The following is a 24,684-nucleotide window of genomic DNA, read 5'->3' as shown; positions in this document are numbered from 1 at the left end:
ATGACCCCTTCCTCTGGTTTGATCATTTGGTAGAATGACTCACAGAACTCAGGACAATGCTTTGCTTAGGTTCACCAATCCTATCTAATAAAGAGGGAATATGCCAATTGACCCTCATGCCATCGCAAAGATGGTGGCACCCACAGCCAATAAGGAGGGAATATTCTAATTGACTGCCCCACCCTCAAAGATGGCGGTGCCCACAGCCACAAGATGGCGGTGCCCAGTCCCCTTCGGCTTGCTGGGGTGGCAGGTGTACGGTTGCCTCAGGAGTCCTCCAGTATCCTTAGCCTCCCAACTGCCCAGGGCCAGCCTGAGGCACAGGCAAGCCTTGGATGGAGGCTGCCCAGCTGCCCAGGGCCTCCTGAGGCTCAGGTAACTAGGGCCAGCCTAGGCTTGTGCTGCTGGAAGTGGCAGCAGCAGAGGTGTGATGGGGGCATCCCCTTCCCCTGATCGCTGGGTTGCCTCCTGCCTCTGAGGGCTCCCGGACTGTGAGAGGGGGCACCAGGCTGAGGGACTCCCCCTCCAGTGCATGAATTTTCATGCACCGGGCCTCTAGTTTGTTATAAATGCTGCAAGTCAGGAACAGCCGCATGGAAGAGACAGGGTGGCACAGAACTTCCATGCCCCTTCAGGCATGCCACCTTCCCAGCCCAGCCATGTGTCCACAAACCAGGGAACTCCCTGAACCCCAGTTTACAGGGATTTTATGGAGGTTCATTATGTAGCCACAATGGATCAGATCATTGACCACTGGTGAGTGACTCAGCCTCCATCCCCTCCCCTCCATGGTGGTTGGGATCGGGCCAAAAGTCCAGGCCCTTGAATCACTCGACTGGTCTTTCTGGCCACGGGCCTCATTTGAAGCTATCCAGGGGTCCTCCATGGCCATATCATTAGCCTACAAAAGACATATGTCTCAAAGGTTTTAGGAGCTCTGCACCAGGAAGAGAGCAAAGACAGAACAATGTTTTAAAATAATTTTATTATACCACATCCTTCTCTCTGGTGGATTCCACCCAATCATGGTTCAAGTATCAGTCCCTTTCTCAACTCATTTTAAGCAAATGAGGTATATGATGGTCTTTGTCCTCACTATTAACCAAATCTATTCCTATAACCATGACCATTTCTTTGGATTCCAAATTCATATGACCAATTGCTCATTGGGCACACTTCCTGGATTTTCTACAATGCCCCAAGTGAAACTAAGCCCTCTTTTCCCACACTGGATCTTCTCTGTTGCTCTTCTCCATCACTCATCTCAGAGACCTGAGTATCATCCTAGACCCCATCTCTCTTCCATCCCTATAGTTAGTTGTGATTGCATTCTGTTTCCCTATGTTCATTTTCACTGCCATTAATTTGGTTCAGTTTCTCATATATTTTTCCCCAGTTGGCAAGGAGCTTATTTACTGACTTTTATCCTCCAACTTTGTTGGCCTCCAGTCCATTATTATAGCAAGGCCATAGGGGTTATTAAGGTATCCGCAGATGCTGTAACAAATAACTGTCCACATATCAGGGACTTCACACAATAGAAGTATAATTCAATTGGGTGTTTTGTGGTCAACTGCCATGTGGTGGTTCAGGCATCCAGATTCCTTCCATTGTGTGGTTCTATCTCCTGGGAACTTGGATTCCTTTACTTCAAGTTTATGAACAGAGAGAAAAAAAAAAAGAATGAAGGGTCACATTGGAGCAAGGTCTGCAGGTAGCCAGAACTCAGAAACAAGACTTCCTAGATACAAAGTGGGGGAAATAGAATTATTGGCTGGGCAATTGATTTCCAGCATCAAGTTGATACAAAGGACAGGATGTACAAGTCCTTGGTGGATAGCTATAGGTCTCTGCCATGGAGATTTTTCTAAAAGCCAAAGCTGACAACGCTGCTCCCTGCTTAAAACGATTCAACAGTCACCACAGTGCCCAAGCTGAAGGTAACTCTTCAGCATGAATGCTCCAGGTGAGGAAACAGAGACCACAGCACACCAAGGCGGGACCTTCATAGTTTGACTTCCACCTTTGTTTACAAACTAACTTCTCCTTACAACCCTCTCCCTCCTCCTGTGTACACTCTATGTGTTGGCCATGGAGTCTAGTCACATGGGTCCTGGTGTCAGGTGCCCACAACTAACCTTGGCTTCACCACAAGAGATGTATGGCTTTGAGCAAGTCACTGAGATTCTATTTGCCTCAATTTTACCCTCTGTAAGAGGGGCTCAAAGTAGCACTTAACTCATGGGTGTATTGGGAAGGCTCAACAAGTTAGTACATGTAAAACATGGGCACCCATGCTATGAGCTATTAGTAGTAGTAGTAGCAGTTGTCATCAGAGGAGAATGTAGAGAAGACAATAGATTTAAGATACTGTATTTCTGCAGGCTGAGTTGACCTGGCTTGATGATAAATTGGATTTTGAGGATGAAGGAAAGTTGAAAAAGACTCCTATTTCTTTTGGCAAATGGTGTTTTGGTTGTGCTGTTTAATAAAACCTGGGAGACCAATGAAGGATCAGGTGTGGAGTGTGTATGTGGAATAGAGCAGTTATGAGGCACTGTCAGCATCCAAGGAGAGCTATCCCATTAGGGGTTTGTTATGTAAGCCTGGAGTTCAGATATGAGTCCATGGCTGAAGACACGTGTGGGAGCGTGGCACAGTAATGAGGTCACCTTGAGAGGGGGTGCCCTGGGGAAGAGATGGGCACCCAGGGCTGAAGTGGAGCAGAGGAGCAGAAACCGGCAAAGAGCCTGAAAGAGCAAGCAGTGAGGTGGTGACCCCAGGTGGAGGGGGAGGGATGGAGCTGGAGGAAGAGGGGTTTGGAGAGTGGCTGGAGGTTCCATTGCTGCAATAGGCCAGACAAGCTGGGTGGTAAATGCAAAGTAGGTAACTGGGTTTGGCAACATGGAAGACATTTGCTGAATGGACAACTGAGATTTTACTTCATTGGTTGGTACTTTCACTTAAAAATCAACTCAGAAAGTCTGGTGTTATAACCTCCTTGATGCCCACCAAGAATTAGGTGAAGAGGACACCCCAAAGACAACAGTCTTCTCAAAGTAGCCTTCAAATGAAGCCACGAGGTACAAGTTGAAAGACCTCCCACTTGTTTGATTGCTTAGAAACCACCAGCAAAAGGTGGACAACATGAAGAAGTGTTTCTGAAACTGGAATCAATGTTTCCAGTGACATCACAGTTTGGCACAGCTGTTCTGAATCTAGGAGCATATTAATGCACCGTTTCAATGACGTGCCTGAAGCAAATCATTAACCTTTCTGCTTTTCCGTTCTCCCATGAGGAGAACACAGATTAGATTGGGTGATTCTTAAACTTCCTTCTCAAATTTTCAAAGGCATCAGCATCACCAAGAGGGCATATTAAAATACAGTACCTGGGCCCCACCTCAGAGTGTCTGATGTAGGCCAGGGTGGGACCAGAGAAAATGCTTTTCTAATACGCTGCCATGCTGCTGCTGCTGCTGGTCCCCAGACCACCCTGAGGACCCCTGTCCAGATCCCATGCTCCCTGAGAGGAGGGATGATGTCCCTCTGGCTTTCCTGGTTCTTAGGAGGCACTTGATAAATCTGCGTAAAAATGAGTGAATTAAATGCACCTCTGTGGACCCCTAAGGGCCGATGCTGAGGTGAGAGCTGTGCTGAGTCAGAGAAAGGCTATCCCTGGATTTGCTCCTGGGCAGCCCTGCAGGGCTCTGCTTGGAGCTCCTGTGGCCAAGCAGCCACCTGTGGACTCTGCATTCTTGGGGAGCCCTTTCTAACCTGCAGGGTTTTGTTTTGACTGTAGGAGTCCTTTAACAATTCAGCTCATGCCTGCAGCTTTTTGTGCGGGGGGCGAGGTGGGGGGGAGGGACGGTGGTTAGGCAGAGGAACACAATGACACAGCAATTTGAGGGGTAACATTTTTCCTGGACCCATCGTGTGGCCCCTGGTGAGTCAAATGATGCTCTCTGCTCTCTGGGCAGAGGAAACCACTGGGGCCTGGCTCCTGGCTTCTCAGAGGTGGAGTGAGTTAGGTTTCCCTCAAGGCTCCATGACTGTTGGTGGCCACAGCCCATCGTGCACACGTCTTCTGGTGCAGGCCCTGCGCACTCCCTGTGCACAGAGCCCCTTTCTTCCTGCAGGAAAAGTGCTTCTTTCACAGCCTGCCGCAGGCCACGGAGCCCAAAGTCCCAGATGTCCTGACCCGCTCAGCTCTACCGGGATGTGCCTACTGTTTTCCCAGAGTCAGGGACCATGCGGCTTCTGCATGCAGGTTGGGTCCTGTGGGCTCCTGTGGGTTCCGTAGCTGTAAGGGGAAAAGCCCATGTGCTGACCTCCCAGCCTTGACCGTGGCTCAGCCAGAAAGCAGCTCTGGAGTCCCCGGCCTTCCCAGGCCACAGCCTAGGCAGAGCTGCTGCTGATCTCAACCCTGTTGGCTACACATTCCTGGGTGATGAGGAGGATTCCAGTGTTTACTTGGAACAATGTTTTCTTGTGTCTGAACCGGCAGGGTGTTAAATTCTTCCAGATTTCTGGCTCCACGCTGCAGCTGCACGGACAGACCTGGGTCTATGGCAGCTGGCAGGCAGTGGAAGCAGGCCTGCTGGGCGCCTTCAGTGTCTGGAATTCCATGTGGTGGATGGAGAGACTGTGAGCCCGGCTCTTTGGGCCCCACTCAGAACTCTCACTGCGCTTTCGCATTTCCCACCCTTCAGAGCAAAAATCAGCTTTCCTCTTGAAATGTGGCGGGGAGCGAAAGCCAGCCCAGTTCTGATGGTTGGGCTTGCAGCATTTTCTCTGCAGTATAAACCCAGGAGCTGGGCTCCTGAGGGATTTGTTTGGTGGGTCCTGGCAATGTGAGTGCATTCGGTTTCTGGGGCCTGCTGTGCCAGGAGGGCAGAGCCGGATGGAGCTGAGGGTGGCAATCCCGAATCCCCATTTCTACCCAAGAGGAAACCGAGGCCCAGGGAGGACTAATGACACGAGGGATAAAAGTCAGGCTGGGAAGACCTGTCCCCAGAATGGCTGGTTAAAGCTCTCATAACCATGCGGTTGGAAACTGTGGTCTCCTGTACCTATTGCTATGATTTATTGCTGAGCAAGATGACCAATGACGACACAACCCTTGAGAGACATTCTTCCCTGTAAGTGTTGATAAATCAATGGCTGGAAGGACACTGAGAACTTCAGGAAACAAATAGAATCATTTCAAAGATAATGGTGCCCCTTTCTTCCGCTTTGCATAGCAAACAGTTTCTTCATCCAGTGTTCTGGGCTGAGGACCACTCGGGGGCACTCCGGGACCCACGGCGACCCGCGTCTGTGGAGGCTTTGGTGAAGCTCCGGCCTCTGCGCAGGTGCTGTTCAGCCTCTTTTTTGTTTGTTTGTTTGTTTTCTCACCCAAAGTCATGTTTTTATTGATTTGAGAGAGAGAGGAAGGGAGAGAGAGAAACATCGATCAGTTGCCTTTCCATGCATGCCCCAACCAGGGATTAAACCTGAAACCTCGGTATGTTCCCTGACTGGGATCAAACCCATGACTTTTCAGTGTATGGCATGGCACTCCAACCCACTGAGCAACACTGGCCAGCGTCATTCAGCCTCTTCAATCAGAACAGCCCAAATGGGAGTATGGCATGGGGCAGACGGTGGCCTTGAAACTCATATCATTGTAGACCCTGTGCTCTCAGACCCCAAAGCCCCTTTTATGGTGTGTGTGTGTGTGTGTGTGTGTGTGTGTGTGTGTGTGTGTGTACGTGTGAACTTGTGCAGGCACAGCAGGAAGGGAAGGTTGGTGGCAACCCTGACCTCAGGACCTGGAGGAGTCCATACAGTATTTACATAGTGGGGTTGGATAAAACAGTTCCCCGAGAGAACTTGTCCTTTAATCTGGCTGCTTTCACAAAGCCATTTTGATGCCAAGGATATGTTTACTTGGTTTTAAAAACAAACCATTAAAATTTCAGCTTTCTGTACTCCTCAAGTAATGTGCAAAGCAGGCGCCCTAGCAACAGCTCTGCATCCCCTTCACACTTTGTCCCATCCCTCCATCCAGTCCCGACCCCTCTGGCAGAGTAAGTCTGCCGTCTCAAAATGGCCGCTTCAAAATTGATGATGGCTTCATTTTTTGCTATTTTATAACTCACTTGTGTTCTTCTCAGTAGCAATGGTTTTGTCCTGTAGAGATGGGTGGGAAGATGGGAGAGTGGGGGTGGGTGAGAGGAGTGGTTACCCAGTGGAGTGGCTCCCACGGCTGGCAGAGTGCAAGCCCTCCACTCTGCAGCCTCCTGGCAGGAGTTTCCTCTGAATGTCGGGTAAGGGTCTTGTGTAACGAATTACCCCACACTAGTTGCTTGAAGCAAACGTTTGTCTTAGTTTCTCTGTGCCTGGAATCTGGGTGTGACTTGCTCTGTGCCTCTGTCTGCAGGAGGGACGGGCATGGTTCTGGCTGGGGCTGTGGTCCTACCTGGAGGCTCAGCTGCAGGAGGCTCCACTCCACACACACATAATTATTGGCGAGATCAAGTCCTCACAGCCTGCTCCATTGAGGGTGTCAGTTCCTGGTTGTTGTCTGGAAACCTCCCTCAGTCCCCCGGCATGCCGGCTTCTCCAGAGGGAAGCTCATCGTATAGTTTCCCACAGAATGAATGAGATGGGGGGAGAGAGAGTTCAAGATGGAAGCCAAATTTCTGTAACCTCATCTCAGAAGTAGCATCCTGTCACTTTGCGTATTCTATTTGTTAGAAGTGAGCTGCTGCTCAAGGGAAGCGTTTCATCAGCATGTGAGCGAGCAACAGGAGGTGGACCAATAGGGCCATCTTGGAGGCTGCCTCCTTGAGGCACCGTGAGCCCAGCTGCTGTGGAGACTGTGCAGCCTGCAGGCTGGCTGCCCAGCAGTTCAGACCAGCCAGTGGCCATGACCGGCAGAGGGAGCGAGTTCTGTGTCCACTCCTTGGAGCTTTGTTGTCCTAGAATCTGGAAGACTTCTCAGAGAAACATCGATTGCTTGAGATTGAACCTGCTACCTAGGTATGTGCTCTGACCAGGAATCGAAACCGCAACCTTTTAGTGCATGGGATGATGCTCCAACCAGCTGAGCCCCCCAGCCAAGGCAGTCATGAAGTACTTTTATCTGAATTAATCGGATCATCATAACATCTATTGAGGCAGGATGTTTCTCATCCTGGATATGAGAAAACTAAAGTTCAGAAAGTTTAAGAACTGGCTTAAGATTAGGCATAAAAAGGTGAAGCTGGATTTCAAAAGCAATTCTCCCTACTCTAAGTCCCGTTTCCACCCCATGTCTCCTTTAACACTGCCTGCATTCCTCAGTCTCCAGATTATTCCCAGTAGGAATTTGGCGAGACTTCTTGGCCCAGTGTCACTCATTAAGTCATTTCAGAGCAGGCTGCAGAGACCTGAGAAGGGACATAGAACTCAGCCAGGACTGGGGGTGTCAACACTGGAGGCTGCATGGAAGACATGGCTGCTGACTCGAGTTAGTCACACAGGGTGTGTGTGTGTGTGTGTGTGTGTGTGTGTGTGTGTGTGTGTGTACACATGCATGTGTACACATGTCTGTGCATGCTGAGTGTGTGGGTCATCCCAGAGAACATTCATATGTCCCACACAGGGCTCTGTGTGTACATGTGCATGTGGACACATGTCTACAAGTGAACACAGATGCCTCAGAACTACTCAAGGTCAAGAATGCTCTGCAGAGGGTCTCCTTTGTGAGCAGAGGGTATAAGTGGTATAAAGAGGGCTGTTTGGATCTGCAAAGTGGGGTGGATGGAGTGGGGTAGTGAGATGTGGGGGCAGCAGTGTGGTAGCATTTGTGTTGCAGGGTCCCCTGAGCCCATCTTCTGATCTCCTGTTGTTCCAGTCTCTTTCCTGATCTTCACTTATTGACTTCTTTTTGATGGGATGCATTCTGTTACTAATTGCTCCAGCCTGCAAGTTGGACTGGCTGTTTGGCATTGTGGAGGATACCACAGTCCTACATACTAATGTTGACAGCAGTTCAACCAATGGGCTCTCACCACACACCCAGGCCCTGTGCCCTTATGTGAATTATCTCATGACAAAAATCCTCAGAGCAACCCACGGATAGTTCTTGTTATAGCCCCTATTTTACAAATGGGAACAATAAGACTTCAAAAGTTTAAGCATCTCATCTCCACTCAACATATCCACTACAACAGCTAAGAAGCAGTTGGCCTGTACTGAACACACGCTCTTAATTTTATGCTACACTTTCCACCAAAGTCCAAACATTTATTTAATTTGCAGCTTTTCCTTATTAGGAACTTTGGCTAGTTCTCTTACTAGTTGCCCTCTTGAGCTATTGAACTACATATGTAATTACATTACAGAAACACCGCAAGATCAGCAAGATAGTTTTCTGCCATGCCACACAGAGGTGGACGCTAAAGGCCAGACCTTCACTGGGGCAAGGGCAGCCATGCAATATGACACACTCTGTGAAGGGCCGTTCCCAGGTTTACAAAGATTCTGTGCATCTCATGGCTGTGCCAATGAGACACTTCACAGCCCTTGTTGTTTGATTGGACTTCTGACTCAACAAAAACTCCTTTTGTCAGGACTTCAAAATCTCCTGGTATGTTACCCACACATATTTTCTACATGGTTAGCAGTTATGTTTCACTGTATACCAGTTGAGTATATTTCTGCCTAGAATATACTAAATATCTCTCCTCAATTTCAAAAGACCTCTTTCTTGACCTCCGGGGGAATTGGTAATTGTTATTTTCTCTTGAAACCATAGGCAATAGTTTCCTATATATTTGTCAATTTCCCACAAAACAATCCATAATAGTTACATTATATTTATATTTTGCCAGTGTACCTCCTTCATTCTGTTTCTCAGAAACATAGTGAAATGAACTTCACCAGGGACCTACCAAAGCGCCCAGCCAGAAGTGAGCACTAGAGGAGATCAGAACCAGGCAAGTCTGTCTGGCCTTGGTTTGGACCATAATCAGTCCTCAAAGTAGACAACTTGTGGCTGGAATTTAATTATCTTACTTCAATCCTTAAGAAATAGTTTGGGAGAGAGAGGGAAAGACCAAGCAAGCAATAGTGGGACGTACAGTCCTAAGTAGATGCTGCACAGGGCGGGCTATGGATAAGCCTACCTAGAGGGCTGGCCGGCCTCCCCTAAGGATAGTCATAGGAGCAGTTCTGGAAGGAGAGAGAAAGGGACTAGAGAAAAGGAGCCACAAGTCTACATTTACAGTCATTCCGAGGGAAGAAAACACGTCTGTGAAAAGGCAAGCATGCCCACTAACAGCAAGTGGCAGGTAACCCGGGTGCTGCATCTGATGGTGGTAAGACCTGGCCATGTCTGTGGGAATGGAGCACATACTGGACCAGTGAGAATGGACACAGAGGTTCAGAAGAAAAGCGAAGTTTGAATTTTGTACATTTAGGCCCCAGGAACTTTCCTTATCAGACAGGGCTGCACTTCACTTGTGATCCTCGATTGTTGTGGCTCTAAGTCCCTATACTGTTGTTGCTCTTCTGGGCACTTCACAGGCAGGGTCTTATTCAGTCATTCAGTCTTCACAGTTTTCCTGGTGGGAAAGTTAAATCCTAGAGGGAGGGAGGGAGGGAGGAAGGGAGGGAAGGAGGGAGGGAAAGAGAGGAAGAGAAAGAGATTTGCCCACTTAAAAGCAGTAACTGACAGTGCTAGGATTTGAATCCAGGCCATCCCATTAGTTATATTTATTTTTCATGTTTATTAGGATAACACCCACCTCTGCCAGTTGACCTTCATCACTAGTGGCTACTGTCAGCCAGCTAGTCTATGGTTCCCTGTGCAAGTGTGTGGCTGCCTGATGTTTGGATTCCCAGCAACCCTTGACAACCCCAGGGGAAGTTGCTCTGGCAATTGCAGTAACACCTGTTCATCTAATGTTCTGATTCAAGTGCCTGAGGATAGAGCAGTGAATGTGATCAATGAGATCCCTGTTCTTACCTTCTAGTTGGTTAAGAGGAAACAAACAAATGAGAAAATGGTAAGGAATGCCATCAGGAATAGTGCTATGCAGAGAATTAAAAGATGTGGTAGCGACTGGCAGCTGCTTTAGGCAGTCATGGAAGGCCTCACTGAAGAGTTCACATTCAGGCTGATTTATAAGAAGGAACCATCCATGAGAAGATAAGGGAAACGCACATCCAGGCAGAGGGACCTGCTGGAGAAGGTTCCTAACATGGGAACAAACTTGGTGTGTGAGAAGGCAAGAAAGACCAAGGAGGCTGGTGCGGTGAGTGATGGGAGTGGCACCAACTGAGGCTGCAAGGACAGACAAGAGCCACTCAACTCCTTGGCTGGCTCTGTAGGCCAAAGTAAGGAATTTGCATTGTGTCTTAAATAGAATGGGAAACCTGCAGAGTGTTGGCAGCAGGATGATTTAATTTGATTTATGTTTAAAAGTTATTACTCTGGGTGTTCTGTGGAGAAGGCATTGAAAGGGAAAAAAGTGGAAGCAAGACCACTTAGCAGGTCTTTGGTAGTCCAATGAGCAGATGTTGATGTCTTGGATAAGACTGGCGACATAGAGAAATTAAATAATGGTAGAGGGAGGTAGGGGGGAAATAATGGATTGACTATAATTAGTGAAGAAGCAAGAGAACTTAGATTTTTCAAAGACAACTTAGATTTTTGAATGAAGCAATTTGCTGAATGATGGCATCTCTCTCTGAAGTGGAAAAGACTGGAAAGGAAGATATTAGGGAGTAAGATCAGAGTTCTGTTTAAACCATGAGAAGTTTGACATCCTACTAGATACTATACAAATGAAGATGTATGGATGGCGGTTCGATATATTAAGTTTGAACTTTGGGGAAAGGATCAGGCTAGAATTAAGATTTGCCAAATAGCCCTAACTGGTTTGGCCCAGTGGATAGAGAGTCGGCCCGTGGACTGAAAGGCTCCAGGTTTGATTCTGGCCAAGGGTATATACCTTCGTTGCGGGCACAACCCCCGTAGGAGGTGTGCAGGAGGCAGCTGATCGATGTTTCTCTCTCATCGATGTTTCTAACTCTCAATCCTTCTCCCTTCCTCTCTGTAAAAAATCAATAAAATATATATTTTAAAAAAAGATTTGCCAAATAGATGAGATGTAAAGCCACAGAACTGACTGATGTCACCCTGGGGGCAGATGGAAATTTAAAAAAAAGGAGCTCAGAAATCATCAATAGAGACTGAGAAGAAGAGCAGTGAGTGATGTGGGAGGAACATAGGTGTAAGTGCTGTCTGGAAACAAGTAGAAAAATGTTTGAAGAACATGAGAGTGGTCTACTATATCCAGGGCCATTGCCTCTTGGAGGGACCTGAGTTGCAATGGAGAAACATTCTTTGATAAGAATAAGCACATCATAGTGGGAAGGAAGGCAGTGTGGTGGTTGGAAGAGATATAGGAGTTCCTGATGAATTCTTGAATTTTTCCCCAAGGTGGTTGAGGCAAGGATATCAGCTGAGAGTGAGAGGGAGAAGGAGGTGCTGAGGTGTTTTTTTAGGGAGTGGGAAAGTGTAAAGACTTGGAAAAAGGGATTGTAGGCTGGGCTAGCTGTGTTGACTGATTTTGAGATAGAGGAGCATGAAACAAAAGAATTCTGTAGCTAGACAGCCTGAGTGAAAACCTTGAGTGCTGTTGAACGTGCTATTGAACATTCCTATGGACTTTAGTCTCCTTTCTTATAAAATTACGATAACATAGCATCTAATACATAAGGTTTTGGTGAGGATTAAGTTAGTTAATACAGGTGAGGTGCTTAGACTGTACCCAGTACATAGTACATGCCACAGGAACTGTAGTTATTATCATTCTCTGTGAGACCACAGTGCGGGTGCATTTTTCTCCCAGCATGGTCAGCTGCTGAGTTCTCACACTCAGGAGAGGGCAACATTCTGGTTTTACTAGTTCTGGGCTTGGTCATGCAAATATGGTAGGGGCGGGATATGGGGGTTAAGGTCATTTGCAAGAGATTATAAGGAGAGACCATGGAATTTAAACAGGATAAAGCAGGAAATGAGGGCATGAAGGAGTGACTGAGAGAGGAAGGTAGAATTAGTGGGTTGAAATAGAGGAATTGCTAGATTGGGAGCTGCTTGAGTGAGTGAGCTGGAAGGATAGAGGAGGTAACAGAATGGGGTGCTCACAGCTGAGACTGTGTATATATGCAGTTAGTGGTAATGATGAGAAAAATGGACTAGCTACAGGAATGGGTGGCAGAGACTAAGAGGAAGGCGTATATTAGTTACTATATTGTCCCCATTTTAATGGAAGTGAGTAGGTCAAGGAAGGTTGGGCTAAGGATTTGTATGAATCTTTTATGAGATGGTGACGAAACCACCGATGCTGGTCGGAGTAAAAGTGCAAAGGAAGCCCATGTCCAGGAGGTAAAATCGTCAGTGACTGAGGGTCAGAACCAGCGGGCAGAAGCTGGCAGCAACCAGGTGGATTAGGGGGTGGCATGAGCTTCAAAGAAAAAAAAATGGTTTGAGAATGGCAGTGGGAAGACAGGGGACAAGTACCATCTGGGGTCCAGAAACCTGTAGGCTGTGAGGGGGCAAATAGCACTCCCTTGAGAGACCTGTGGGGACCAGGGGGAGGGAGTCTCTTTGGTGATGATCTGACCAAGCATTCTTGGCAGAAAGTCTCAGGGATGCATGGAGGTAGTAGTGTCTCCAAATAGCAGCTTTTTATCCTTAGCTTTTCAGATTTTGGATGCAGTTTAACAGTTTACTCAAAACTCCGAGCAAATCCCACACTTTTTGTTCCCTGACAATTTTCTTAACATAATGTGGAATACTACTTGTGCTAGGGTTATTTTTGCCTTCCTCTGAGAGCACAGGGAAGAACAGCATCTTTTGGGGGGAGATTTAGGAAAGGTTTCCGAGTAGCTGAGCTGCAGTCTGGGTTTTGGAGGACATGCAGTTCCTTAGAAGGGGGGAGATGGAAGAGAATTGAGGACAAAGGCAACAGGACATGCCAAGAAGTAAAGGCATGAGAGCTTGGCGAGGGTGGGGTGATGGGGTGTCAGAGTCACGGGGCTGTCGAGTGTGCATGTCTGGCTGTGTGTGTGTATGAGGTGTGGTGATAGGGGCCAAGATTGGGAAGGTTTCCTAGGACTACACTTTGAAGGGTCTTGCTAAGGAATGTGCATTTTATTTTACAGGCAACAGAGATTAAGAAAGTTTTGAACAGAAGTGTGACATGATCAGATTTTCCTCAGTTGGTTTTCTCTCCTTAGAATGTATGCCTGGTGTAGTGCTTGGCACAGTATAATCATTCAGTAAGTATTTGTTGAATGAATGGATGAATATATGTATAAATGATAATTCTTGCTGTAGCCATGTGGAGGATTAACTATGGGGAAAGAGAATAGAGAGGTTGGAAGATCCATTTGGGGAATGGACCCTGAACTCAGGGTATAAGAGGGAAAGAGGAGTTAAGTTTTTACTTTGAGGTCAGGAAGAATGGTGATGCCATTGACAGAAGCAGGCGTGAAGGCAGAGATATTTGTAGAAATGTGGGTGGCAATACTGAGCTTCATTTTGAACAGATTTAAATTTGATGAAAATGCAACACTTATTTAATAAGCAGTTGGAAATAAGAATCTCTTAGGAGAGAGATGGTTCCTAGGAATATATTTTGGTTAATTATCCAGATCTCAGTGGTACTGAAGACACAGAGATAAAGCTTTTGGGGAGTGATTAATTTTGACCAAACTAAAAAGAAAATGATTAATAATTTAGGATGCTAATGTAATAATTTATAATGGGACATATACCTAAGTGCTATTTGATATATCAATTTTCAGAAGACTGCTGAGTGAACAGGAACAAAAGGGGCAGCTCTCATTGAGTTATGTAGGCAATGACCCCCCCTTTTATTCATTCAGTTCTCAGAGAACAAATATGGACATTCCCAAGCCCATGGCATTCTGTCCCTTGCACAGCGTGGGAGGAAACTTGCAAACATTTGAAGGATCTTTTCCACACTTTCTTGCTTTCTCGATAGAAAATATGAGGCACAATTTGACAATTTCTTGATGGCTCAGGGATTCCATTAAGAACACCAATGATTTTTATTGGGGGCAGCACTATTGGAATGGCTTCATTAGAGTTGGGGGCTGTAGGGGGAATTGAAACCAGTGGCCCCTTCACTAGGTGGCTCACGCTCTCTCTGCTTCTGTAGGAAATTGGTTTGCTCCTCGTGGTTCTTTGGTCCTCTCCAGTGTCACACACCATGTCTTGACAATTGGCTGGATAACTTTGCATCTCCTGTTTGGAGAGGGTTGTTGGGTGGCCTTCACTTGGCTCCTATAGTGTAAGTTCCAGGCACCAAACCTTGGAGTTTAGATAGTATTTTTCATAGATCCCATTGCTGGCACATACAATTTTAACAAAGCATCCAAATGTGTAAGACACTTTTGGGGGCAATTCCCTGTGTGTAGCTGGTCTTGGCCACAGGGAGCTGATTCTTTTCCACTTCTCCCCTGGTCCTCCTGTGACTGGGGTGCAGTGGGGCTATTGCTCTGGCTCTCCTGCCTGAAGTCTACCTCACACTGGTGCCGAGAGCATTTGTTCACAGATTCCATTTCAGTGTCTGGCCTCATCACTATAGGCTGTGCTCTAGTGAATGGTAGGCCTTGGAGCTGGGAGGACCCCTAGGGACCAATGCAGCAAATACCCTCCCTGCTTCTTGTTCATGAAGACAGGGGAACATGGAGGACACTACCCACCTCTCAGGACGAAGGGGCAGTGGCTTTGGCAATACTGAATTTTGGGGGAGACTAGCAACCATCAGTGGCCAACATTTTCCAAGCACCTTGCTATACAGAGGTTTATAAATAGGGGAAGATTGCTGGTCAGTTGCCATTTTAAAAGACACAGCTTATTACTTACAGCAGATAAAATTAAAAACACTGTAAAATTCCCCAATGGAGACATGATTAATGTTCGTTCTTCACTGGATGGATTATTAAGTAGCCTCTAGAATAATTATGAAAAATCTTTAGGAACATGAGAAAATACAATATAATGCTAGAGCAAAAATGATGGATTCAAAAGGATATGTGCATTTGATGACCATGGCTGTGTAAGAGCCAGGAGAGTACACAGGCACCGACTGAGCAATACTTAATGGGGTTACAAGATGAAAAACAACCTTTTCCAAACTTTCTACCACACTGACATATAACTTCAGTTATGAGAACACGTACAAATAAACACAGCAAATACACCTGGCCCTCGCTGACATGGCACTCACGGGAATTGCTCTTCTAGGAGGGGAGATGGTTTCTTCTGGCTCCTCCCCTGGTCTGCCAGGGGCACACAGGGAAGAGGGTGGGACTCTGCTCATTGGAGAGAGTTGTCTGTGCACAGCATTGAGATAACCTCCTTCACTCTGTTTTCCGTTTAAACAGGCTGAGTACCATCTTCAGAGCTTTCCCTGCTTTGCTTCATCCCCAAATGTTGTGTTTTTCTTTTGTTTAAAAGAGATTCAAGGCAAAGTACAAACTCTTGATTTTCAGGAGGCAATTTATTTGGATTTTGGTTCATCTCAGGAACACTCATCTCTAACCATTAGGAGTTTTTTTTTTAATCACTAGAGGCCCCAAATTCATGCACTGGGGGAGGGGGTCCCCCAGCCCAGCCTGCCCCCTCTCACAATCTGGGACCCCTCAGGGGATGGTCTACTGATGACTTAGGCACTGGGAGCAGGCCTAAACTTCAGTCTGGCCTCCCTCTGCGGGAGGCAACTGGGCAGATTAGGGGAAGGCACTGCCCCTATCACCGCGCCACTGCTGCCACTGCCGGCCACCACGGCTGTCTGCCCTCAGCCCTCACAGCCACTGCAGCTTTGTGTAGAAGGATGCTTGGCTGTCCAGTCTAATTAGAATATTATGCTTTTATTATTATAGATTATTATAGATATTTGAAGGATATCTATTAACCAAGAGTTGGGCGCAATGTGCAATGCATGGATTTTCTCACAGTTGGGCATCAACTTGGGTAACTGTATGACACTGAGGACATGGTGTCAATAGGCTGATGGAACAACTGAATCCTGTAGAAGGCAGCTACTTTAGTTCTTTGCTTCTAGGTAAAACCTCAAATGTAAATCACCTTCTTCAAAACAGACACTGGCCTGAGTTGCTAGTGCTTTGAGCATTTTAAAGGAGGGGTGGCCTGGTTCATTGGTTGAGGCAAGTCCTGGGAAATGCCTGTTAGTCTCCCCATGCTTCTCTAGGTGCACAATGCCCCCATTGTTCCAGGGAGCAGGACTTCCTTTTCCTGATGGATTAGACACGAGAGGCCATGCACTTTCATGGGCTCATTGCTCAGGAGCCAGCTGTCGGCAGAGGGAGGGCCTCTGAGCATACGTCGCCTAACATCTGTCATGTCCAGTTTCCTCAATGTGGGGCTGCAGGGCCACTTCTCAATGCCTGTTTCTCTATATCTTTCCTACTTGTCGGCCATTAGAGCTAACTGCCTCCGAAACTGTCCACAGGAGGACAGGCTGAGGGGCTCTCCTCCAATTGTGCCTGTTTGTCTTGTTCTGAAATGTTCATTTTAAACTTTAAACTTGATCTACAGATCATATGGCAATATGCTTTGTGCCTAATGGATCTTCATATTACATCTTAAAATGGGAATTTTAATATTTATGATTTAATATTCCTTGGATCAGAATAAAATTAAATTCATATTTGTACTAGATAGGTATATGATGCTTCAGTACTTTTTCCTGTGGTGAATTTGTAAAGCATTTATTCAGCCCACTCAACATTTTAGTTCAGATGCAGAAAATATACTGTTGGGAAACAGCCCATGTGATCTGGGTTGAAATGTGCATGAAAATGTGGCCACTGAGCAGAGAAGAACTTCACTCAGGATCTGAAAACACTGAGGCTGGCTGACATTAACACTCACTGCCCATCATTCTCCTTGTCCTTCAAGATTCATCAGCACCACCTTCTCTTCTTGAACCTGTTTCTTGACATCCTCCCCATGCAGGCTGTGTTTGTCCTTTCATGGGGCTGTGAGCTCCTTGAACCAAGGCTCTGCCTCCTCTTGCTCCATGTCCCCAGTACATGCTGCACTGCCTGGCACATGGGAACACCAGTACCTGTCTGCAGAGTGACTAATATGACTTGTTTTGACCTATGTACAAGGGTATATCTCCTTTTTTTTTCTGATGACAAAGATGACATGGATTATCCTTGTTTGAGTGGTTGGTATGGGAAACAAACATGCTTTGTGGAATCTTGACATTGAGAAGCACCTCTTGCTTGGGATCAAAGCAAGAGGTGAGTGTGGAGAATTCATGATGTGTTTTGTGTGGGAGCAGGCCCCCCCATATAGATTTGTTGAATGTGTGCATGAATGGATGAATGAATTGATGCTGCATGGCCATAGACACTTGAACTCTCTCTCCACTGTTGTGTCTCTCAAGGTATACACATAATTCTCCAAGAAAATACATAGCATACAGAAGCATTTCCACAAGGAGGGTATGCCCCTCCCATCCACCATAAGTGGTGAATTGATGATACCAGATCTCTATGAGAAGATGGCACTTCTGACTAGACTCCCACCTCCCTGCCCCAGATGTGGTTAGAGACAATTGCTCCCCCAGAAAGAGACATGGCTGTATTAGAACATGCTCACAACTACCAAAGCTGCCCTTCATGTGCAACTTGACTTTTTAACAGAGTGCAAGAATGGGCTTTTTTTTCTCCTCTCCTTGGAGAGTGCCTGTGTTTGGGAAAGGGCAGCAATGAGGATGAGAAGAGGGCAGCATAAGGAGGGGCCAGAGAACTCTTCTTTTCTGAAAGACCAACTTACCCCTCTCCATCCCCATTTCCCTCTGTCTAAACAGTTCTAAGGTTCCCAGTGCTTCCCAGCATAAAGTGCTGCTAAAGGCACACCAAACCATTGTCTGTGGGCACCCTCAGAGCCCTCAGGTGGAGGTGAGACCATGGCAAGAGTTTCCATAGCTTCTGTGGGATTGGGGGCAAGGTAAAGAGGTGGAGAGAACTGTGATACATTGGGGCTAATGGGGAGTCTGTGGTGAGCACTGTGCTTTCCTAGGTCTAAAATACAGGGGTCAGAGCATATGGGCAGCCTGTAAGATGGGGGGCAATGGGGATGAAGACCCCCAAGAAGAACACACCGACCCTACACCAGGCTGGTTCATGCCAGCAACGTTGCTCTGCATCTTAGAGAAAAGTCTTCTGGCCTAAGTGGCAGCTTCTTCTTCAGCCAAAAATAAATGAGGAGCAGCCAGAGGGCAGACAAAGAAATAGGGAAGGGGAGGAAATGAGAGGTTGAGGAGGATAACATGTCAGAGTGAAACAAAACTGCGTCAGCTTCCTGTTTCAGATAATGTGGTTGTCCTTCTGGGGCAAGACAAGACTCTTAGATGTGGCTGAGGAAAAAGTGAGAGCTAAGACACAGCAAGACAAGGCAGCTGCAGACTGTAGTAGAGAAGAGAGGAGAGAGGCCAACAGAGGGAAATAAGTCTGGTTTCTGATGGAGCACTAGCCCTCATGCTGGCTTGTTCTTCTGGGTATGGACACTTTTGAGGGACCAACCTTCTGAGATGGATTTCAGAGGAAGTGATCCATCAAAGACTCAGCTACCCCCTGAGCAAGTTCATCCTTCCATCCTCCTATATCATAACATTCTCTGGTGCTCACAGTTTGGAAACGAGGGCTGGAGAAAGACCTCAGAATCCACACAAACGTTTTCCTGGTTACTTGTTCCATGAATGAGTGCATGACTGAATGAAGGATCCCCTGGTCAAATGAGATTGGGGATGCTACATTTTCATCTGCTACAAATCAACCTACCTTTGGAGATTACAGAGCAAGTCAACATAGTACCAGCTCTGAGAAACCCTGCACTAAAGGAATTTGTTTAGCATGTCAGTTTTTAAACTTACCTGACTGAGGACAGGTCTGCTAAACTTATAGACTACCACACCATAGACTATGTTGATAGTGCCCCGGATTAAACAATGAATGTGGTCATATAGGGTAATTCTCCCCATGGATGGTTTTTCTCCTTTATCTAACACCTATTAGCATCTTGAGATATTCTTGCATTCTATGGGACAAGCTTAGGAAACACTGGGTTAAGATAATGTCTTGCAATCATGAGATTGCAAATGGCACAACTTTCATAGCATTATTGGGGCTAACGGCTTGAGTGGGGTTGACTTATGCTGGTGCATTCGTCCATCAGTCCTCCTTGGAAGCCACAAAGTCCTTTTGTAAGATGGTTCCTGAGATAAGGAGGCAGCTTGTGGCCACAGACAGAGGGTGAGATGAGCTTTGCATGAGAATATCATTCACAGCCACAGTTTTTTTAGCTTAGTGCTTTAAGTCAATTCCAGAATAGGCAGGTGGTGGTGGGAATGCTCCATGGACCTTAAATGTTTAAAGGTTACTGATATGCAGTACTGACTATATATAACAAAGCATTCTTGAATGAAAATGTGTTTTAGAACTGCCAGGGGACTGGAATGATCTGGATCTGCTTCCCATTTCTTAAATAGCAAATATCCTATAAATCTTCAGTGTTTTTTGGTTTAGATTCTAAACAGCAGTTCCCAAGTTTTGTTGCACATTAGAATCAAGCATTTAATTCTGATGCCTGTGTTGCATCCCATTCCAGTGCAATCACAATGTTGTGGGTGGGAATCAGGCATTTGAATTTTTAAAAGTTCCCTAGTAATTCCAATGTGCAGCAAAGTTGAGGGATCGCTGGTTTAGAACACTTTTATTTCCAGACATTTAATTATAACAGCAGTGCCTCTGTGAGAGAAGCAGGACAGGAATTTATCCTCATCCTCACCTTGTTTGATAACAGAAGTCCCAAGAAGTTAAGGATCATGATCAAGGTCACACATTCATGTCAGGATCCATGCAAGTACCACTCCTTTGAATTTATTTAGGTCACATCCAGCATATCAGACTGGATGCTGGAAATGGTGGGATAAGAGATTGGATGGGATAGGGGTGGGAAGGAGTTGGGATTGAAAACCCAGTGGATGGATCATGGGCCTGTGTCTGAGGGAGAAACACAAAAACCACATCAGTGTTGTGCCTCCTGCCCTTTCATCAGGGCTATTTCTATCTGAAGACTGCTGGTCTGCATTTCATTTACAGAGAGAAGGAATCTTTGTCAAAGCCCAAAGCTTGTCTTCAGACTTAATGTCAACTATTTGTCTCCTCTTATTTTCAAACAAGTCCTCCCCATGCATTCTAAGGCTGTCTCAAACATTCGATCCCTTGATTTTCTAGTTTCCTAGTTCCTGGGTCAGCAGGTAGGAGACGAACTTGCCATTTTCTAGAATTGTGCTATTGGCCAGAGGGCTGCTGTAGGGTTCAGAAATGTATGGTCAAGGGTTTTGAACAAGATGGTGACTTATACAATTGTAGATTAATGTTGAAACAGTTTACTAATAACTGGACTTCTTTGAGGCTTCAGGGTTCGTTACCTAGAAACTTAGAGGGAAGGATAAAAGGAATTATCCAAAATTCCCCAAATACCACCAACTCAAGACAGTTTTTTCACCATCTGGCATGATTGAGTAATCCTACTGCACATATGAGGTGAAGTAAAAACACATTCTTACCAGCTCTACAAATATGAAAAATAAGTCAAGTATTCTCTTCCAATGTAGGTAGACAGGTGTGGGCTAGGGGACCCTTGGGGTCATACTCTATATTACTAGGAACTTGGAATGATGCACTGAAATTCTGAGATCCTATGGTAGGTCTTAGAAGAAGTAAGATGCTTTCACTTCCAATTTTTTTATTACTATGTGAAACTCTCAAGGTTAGAGGACTATTTGAGCATTACTTCTTCCCTAGCCTTAGAAAAATGATACTGAATTCTCCAAAGAATGTATTGTCATGAAAGATTTTCACTAAGACAATAAAAGGGACTCTGTCAGGCTGGATCAGAGGTTTGATAAAAGCTAGCTTAAAAAAAAGAGTATGAATAAATCTCTAAGATGCTATCTTTTGTTATAATAACATGCTAACATTTGTAAATAATTTACTTTATAAAGATAGTGAAATTTGAGGCTTCTCCTGTGTACAACACACTCACTTGTGTTCCACAAAGCTTCCTTTGAGTAGAAAGATAAAGAGTGGAACATCTGGGAATTGCTTATTTCAGGGGAGTGTTTCACACATGAGCAAGTCAGCTAAAGAAGGTTTAGAATCATTATTCAGTCTAAATTAGGGATTCTCAGATTATGGTCCTCAGACCAGCTAAATTGCCTGGGAGTTAGTCAGAAATGCAAATTCTCAGATCCCCAAAGCAGACCTAATGAATCAGATCCACTGGGGTGGGACGCAGCCTTCTGTGTTTTAACTAGCTTTCCAGGTAATTCTAGTGCTCATGAAGGTTTGAGTATTTTCCTAGAGTGATGGTTCTCAAAGTGTGGTCTCCTGACCAACATCATCAGTATCTCCTGGGAAACTTGTTATAAACCACCTGAGACTTGTTCAACGGGCATTGGCAGGTGGGAACAGAAATGCTCCATGGTACTTTTAACTACACAGAGGCCACAGAGGTGGCAAAACTGAACATATAAACTAATGAATTCTAGAAAACCAGAAGTTCTCTGGACAGGTATGGTGCTAAAGCCTTACATAAATTATTTCTTTTAATCCACAGAAAGCCCTAAGTTGATCTTATGTGAATCACCATTTTACATGCGCAACTAATGTTTAGAACAGTTTAAAACACTTGTCTGAACCCAGCCAGTGTGGTTCAGTGGTTGAGCATCAGCTTATGAACCAGGAGGTCATGGTTCAATTCCTGGTCAAGGCACATGCCTGGGGTTGCAGGCTGGATCACCCGAGGAGGGTGTGTGAGAGGCAGCTAATCAGTGGTTCTCTCTCATCATTAATGTTTCTGTCTCTTTCTCCCTCCCATTTCCTCTCTGAAATAAAAGCCCCACTCAAGCAAGTCCTACTCCATAGGGGTGTCTCCTGCATGGAAGACCTTCTACTATAGTTGAAGTTGGTTCTCTCAGCCATTTGGCCTAGAGGTCAATTCTTTCCAGTGATGCTAACAGCAATCAAGGCTCAGCTATAGCAAAACTGTCCACACACCCCACACAGGGGTGCACCTAGAGTGCTCAGCTCAGGTGATTGAGGAGGCTGAGCCACTGGGCCTACAGGACACCTATAACACAAGGCCACTCTACCAATTCCAGGAGACACAGCAGCTCTACCTAATACATACAACTGGATACGGGGAAGCAACCAAAATGCAGAGACAAAGAAATGTCACAAATGAAAAAACAGAAGAAATCTCCAGAAAAAAACCACAAACTAAATAAAATGGAAGATAGCAAATTACTAGACAAAGTTCAAAACAATTATTATAAGTTTGCTCAAGGATCTTAATGAGAGCTTCAAGGGACTTAGTAAGACTTTCAAGGATCTTAGTGAGAATTTTAAATACATGAAAAAGGACCAGTCAGAAACTAAGCATACACTAGCTGAAATAGAGAATACTTTACAAGGATTCAACAGTAGAGAATTCTGAGAATCAAATAAACAATTTAGTATAGAGGAAACAAAAAACACCCAATCATAAGAGCAAAAACAAAAAAGAATTAAAAAATATGAAGATAGTATAAGTTGCCTCTGGGACAACTTCAAGTGTACCAACAATAGCATTATGGGGATGCCAGAAGGAAAAAAGAGAGTGAAAGATATTGAAAACCTATTTGAAAAAATAATGACAGAAAATGTCCCCTACCTGGTGAAAGAAATGGACTTACAAGTACAGGAAGCACAGAGAATCTCAAACTAGAGGAACCCAAAGAGGCCCACACCAAGACACATCATAATTAAAATGCCAAAGGTTAAGATAAAGAGAGAACCTTAAAAACAGCAAAAGAAAAGCAATTAGGAAGAAGAAAAAAAAAGATTAAAAATATGAACAATAAAATGGCAATAAATACATATCTATCAACAATTGAATCAAAATAAAAACAAATGAACAAGAAATCTAATGAACAAAATAAACTGATGAATAAAATAGAACCAGAGGCATGGAAACATGGAAAATAACTGACAAATCTCAGAGGGAAGAGGGGAGGAGAGGTGGGAAGAGATTAACCAAAGAACTTATATGCATATATGTACTACCTATGGACACAAACAATAGGGTGGTGAAGGCCTGGGGTGGGGTGGGAACTGGGTAGAGGGGCAATGGGGGAAAAAGGGGGGGGCATCTCTAATACTCTCAACAATAAAGATTTTTAAAATTAAAATATATTTAAAAATATATTTTTAAAAAGAGACAAAATAAAAATACTTGTTGGAGGTTCACAGCTGTTAAGGTGGCAGAGTAGCAGTTGAAGTGAGAAGCCCATATGTTCATACCCTGAACTGCACTGCTCCAAGCCCTTAAATACATCACGTTATTTAATCCTTACAGTAGCCTATGGTAACCATTTTTATTGTCAAACAATAGAAGTTCAGAACTAAACAAGTTGGTCTTATATAAAGATCTGAAACCCAGACTGGGTGATCCAAGCTCCCTACTCTCCACTACCATGCTGTTCTTTACTTGGTATGCTCTATGGAATGTCATTCTGTTTACTAATTTTGGATTACATTTTATTCCCCTTAACAGAGGTGTGAGACAGCTATTATAGGATTGAGGGAAATTCAAAATGTACTTCCTATACCCTCTCCTTCTTTGAAGAATTGAATTAATGTCTGTGAGAGCCTCTAAATTGCCTAATTTTGTTTTGTTTTGTTGGTAGAACTCACAGAAAACATCGGGCTTCCCCTGGAACTGCTTGAAAAACAAGACCCCTGGCCAGCCTATGTCACATATACCTCCCCGATGGTGCAAAGACTCATTGAGAAAAGCAAAGCTAGAGAACTGGAATGCTCGCAGGCTCTGGAAGAAAGCCGAAGGACTCACAGGCAGAGCAAGACGCCCAGCATCGTCCAGCTAAAAAGGAAAAAGTCATCCAAGACCTCTGGCAAAATGGTGTTCAAGGACACGAAGTCTGAGACCATGTTGTCGGTGTGGAGTGCTTTTTCGGTATCGGCCACCGGTCCCACCGTCACCCCAGAGCCCATACCCTTTCACATGGATTCCAGAGAAAGTCCCACTGCAAACTTTAACAAGATCATCTTCTCTCGAAAACCTCTGATGAGGATGCTTCCATACAGCTCCCTTCTGGCCAGCAAGGAAAAACATTTAAATGTTTAGGAAGCAGTTCCTGCAACTACCCCTCAAGATTGTACAGCAATTAAGCTTCATTTGCCACAAGTTTCACTATGTCCTTCAAGGCTGAACTTGCCCCTGCTCAGGCTGGGAAGCCCCAAGCTCTAGTTCCCACTATCCATGCTTGGGACCTAACTGTGGGTAAACTAGGCTGTGTCCAGACAGGAGACAGAAGTCACACCAGTGATATTATTAGAGATAATTGAATAGAAAGAATTATTAACTAGGTAACTGAAAACACAGGAAGCAGGTATCACCTCCAAGACTGGGGGTGAATGGGACAAAGGGAAGCTATTGGACTACCTAAAAGTGAGACAGTTGGAGGGGGTGTGGGCTGAATCCCAGGTTCCTGAGGTGAGGAAGTGGGATGC

At 45.3% G+C, this 24,684-nt stretch overlaps 1 protein-coding gene across 1 annotated transcript; it reads left to right on the top strand.

Annotated features, from left to right (window-relative positions):
• Positions 1-4,192: 4,192 nt before the first annotated feature.
• On the top strand, positions 4,193-24,298 carry CDRT4 (CMT1A duplicated region transcript 4; the record flags this gene model as incomplete). The annotated part of the gene is made up of 2 exons (XM_080678299.1): positions 4,193-4,270; positions 23,841-24,298. Exons 1-2 carry the CDS (start codon positions 4,252-4,254, stop codon positions 24,296-24,298), a joined length of 477 nt encoding a protein of 158 aa, XP_080534425.1. The 5' UTR covers positions 4,193-4,251.
• Between the last annotated feature and the right edge of the window lie 386 nt (positions 24,299-24,684).

The sequence above is a fragment of the Plecotus auritus genome (genome assembly GCF_963455305.1).
Source record: "Plecotus auritus genome assembly, chromosome: 7".
In the NCBI taxonomy this organism is placed as follows: domain Eukaryota; kingdom Metazoa; phylum Chordata; class Mammalia; order Chiroptera; family Vespertilionidae; genus Plecotus; species Plecotus auritus.
The sequence above is the reverse complement of the archived record's forward strand: the minus strand, read 5'-3'. Positions and strand labels throughout refer to the sequence as shown.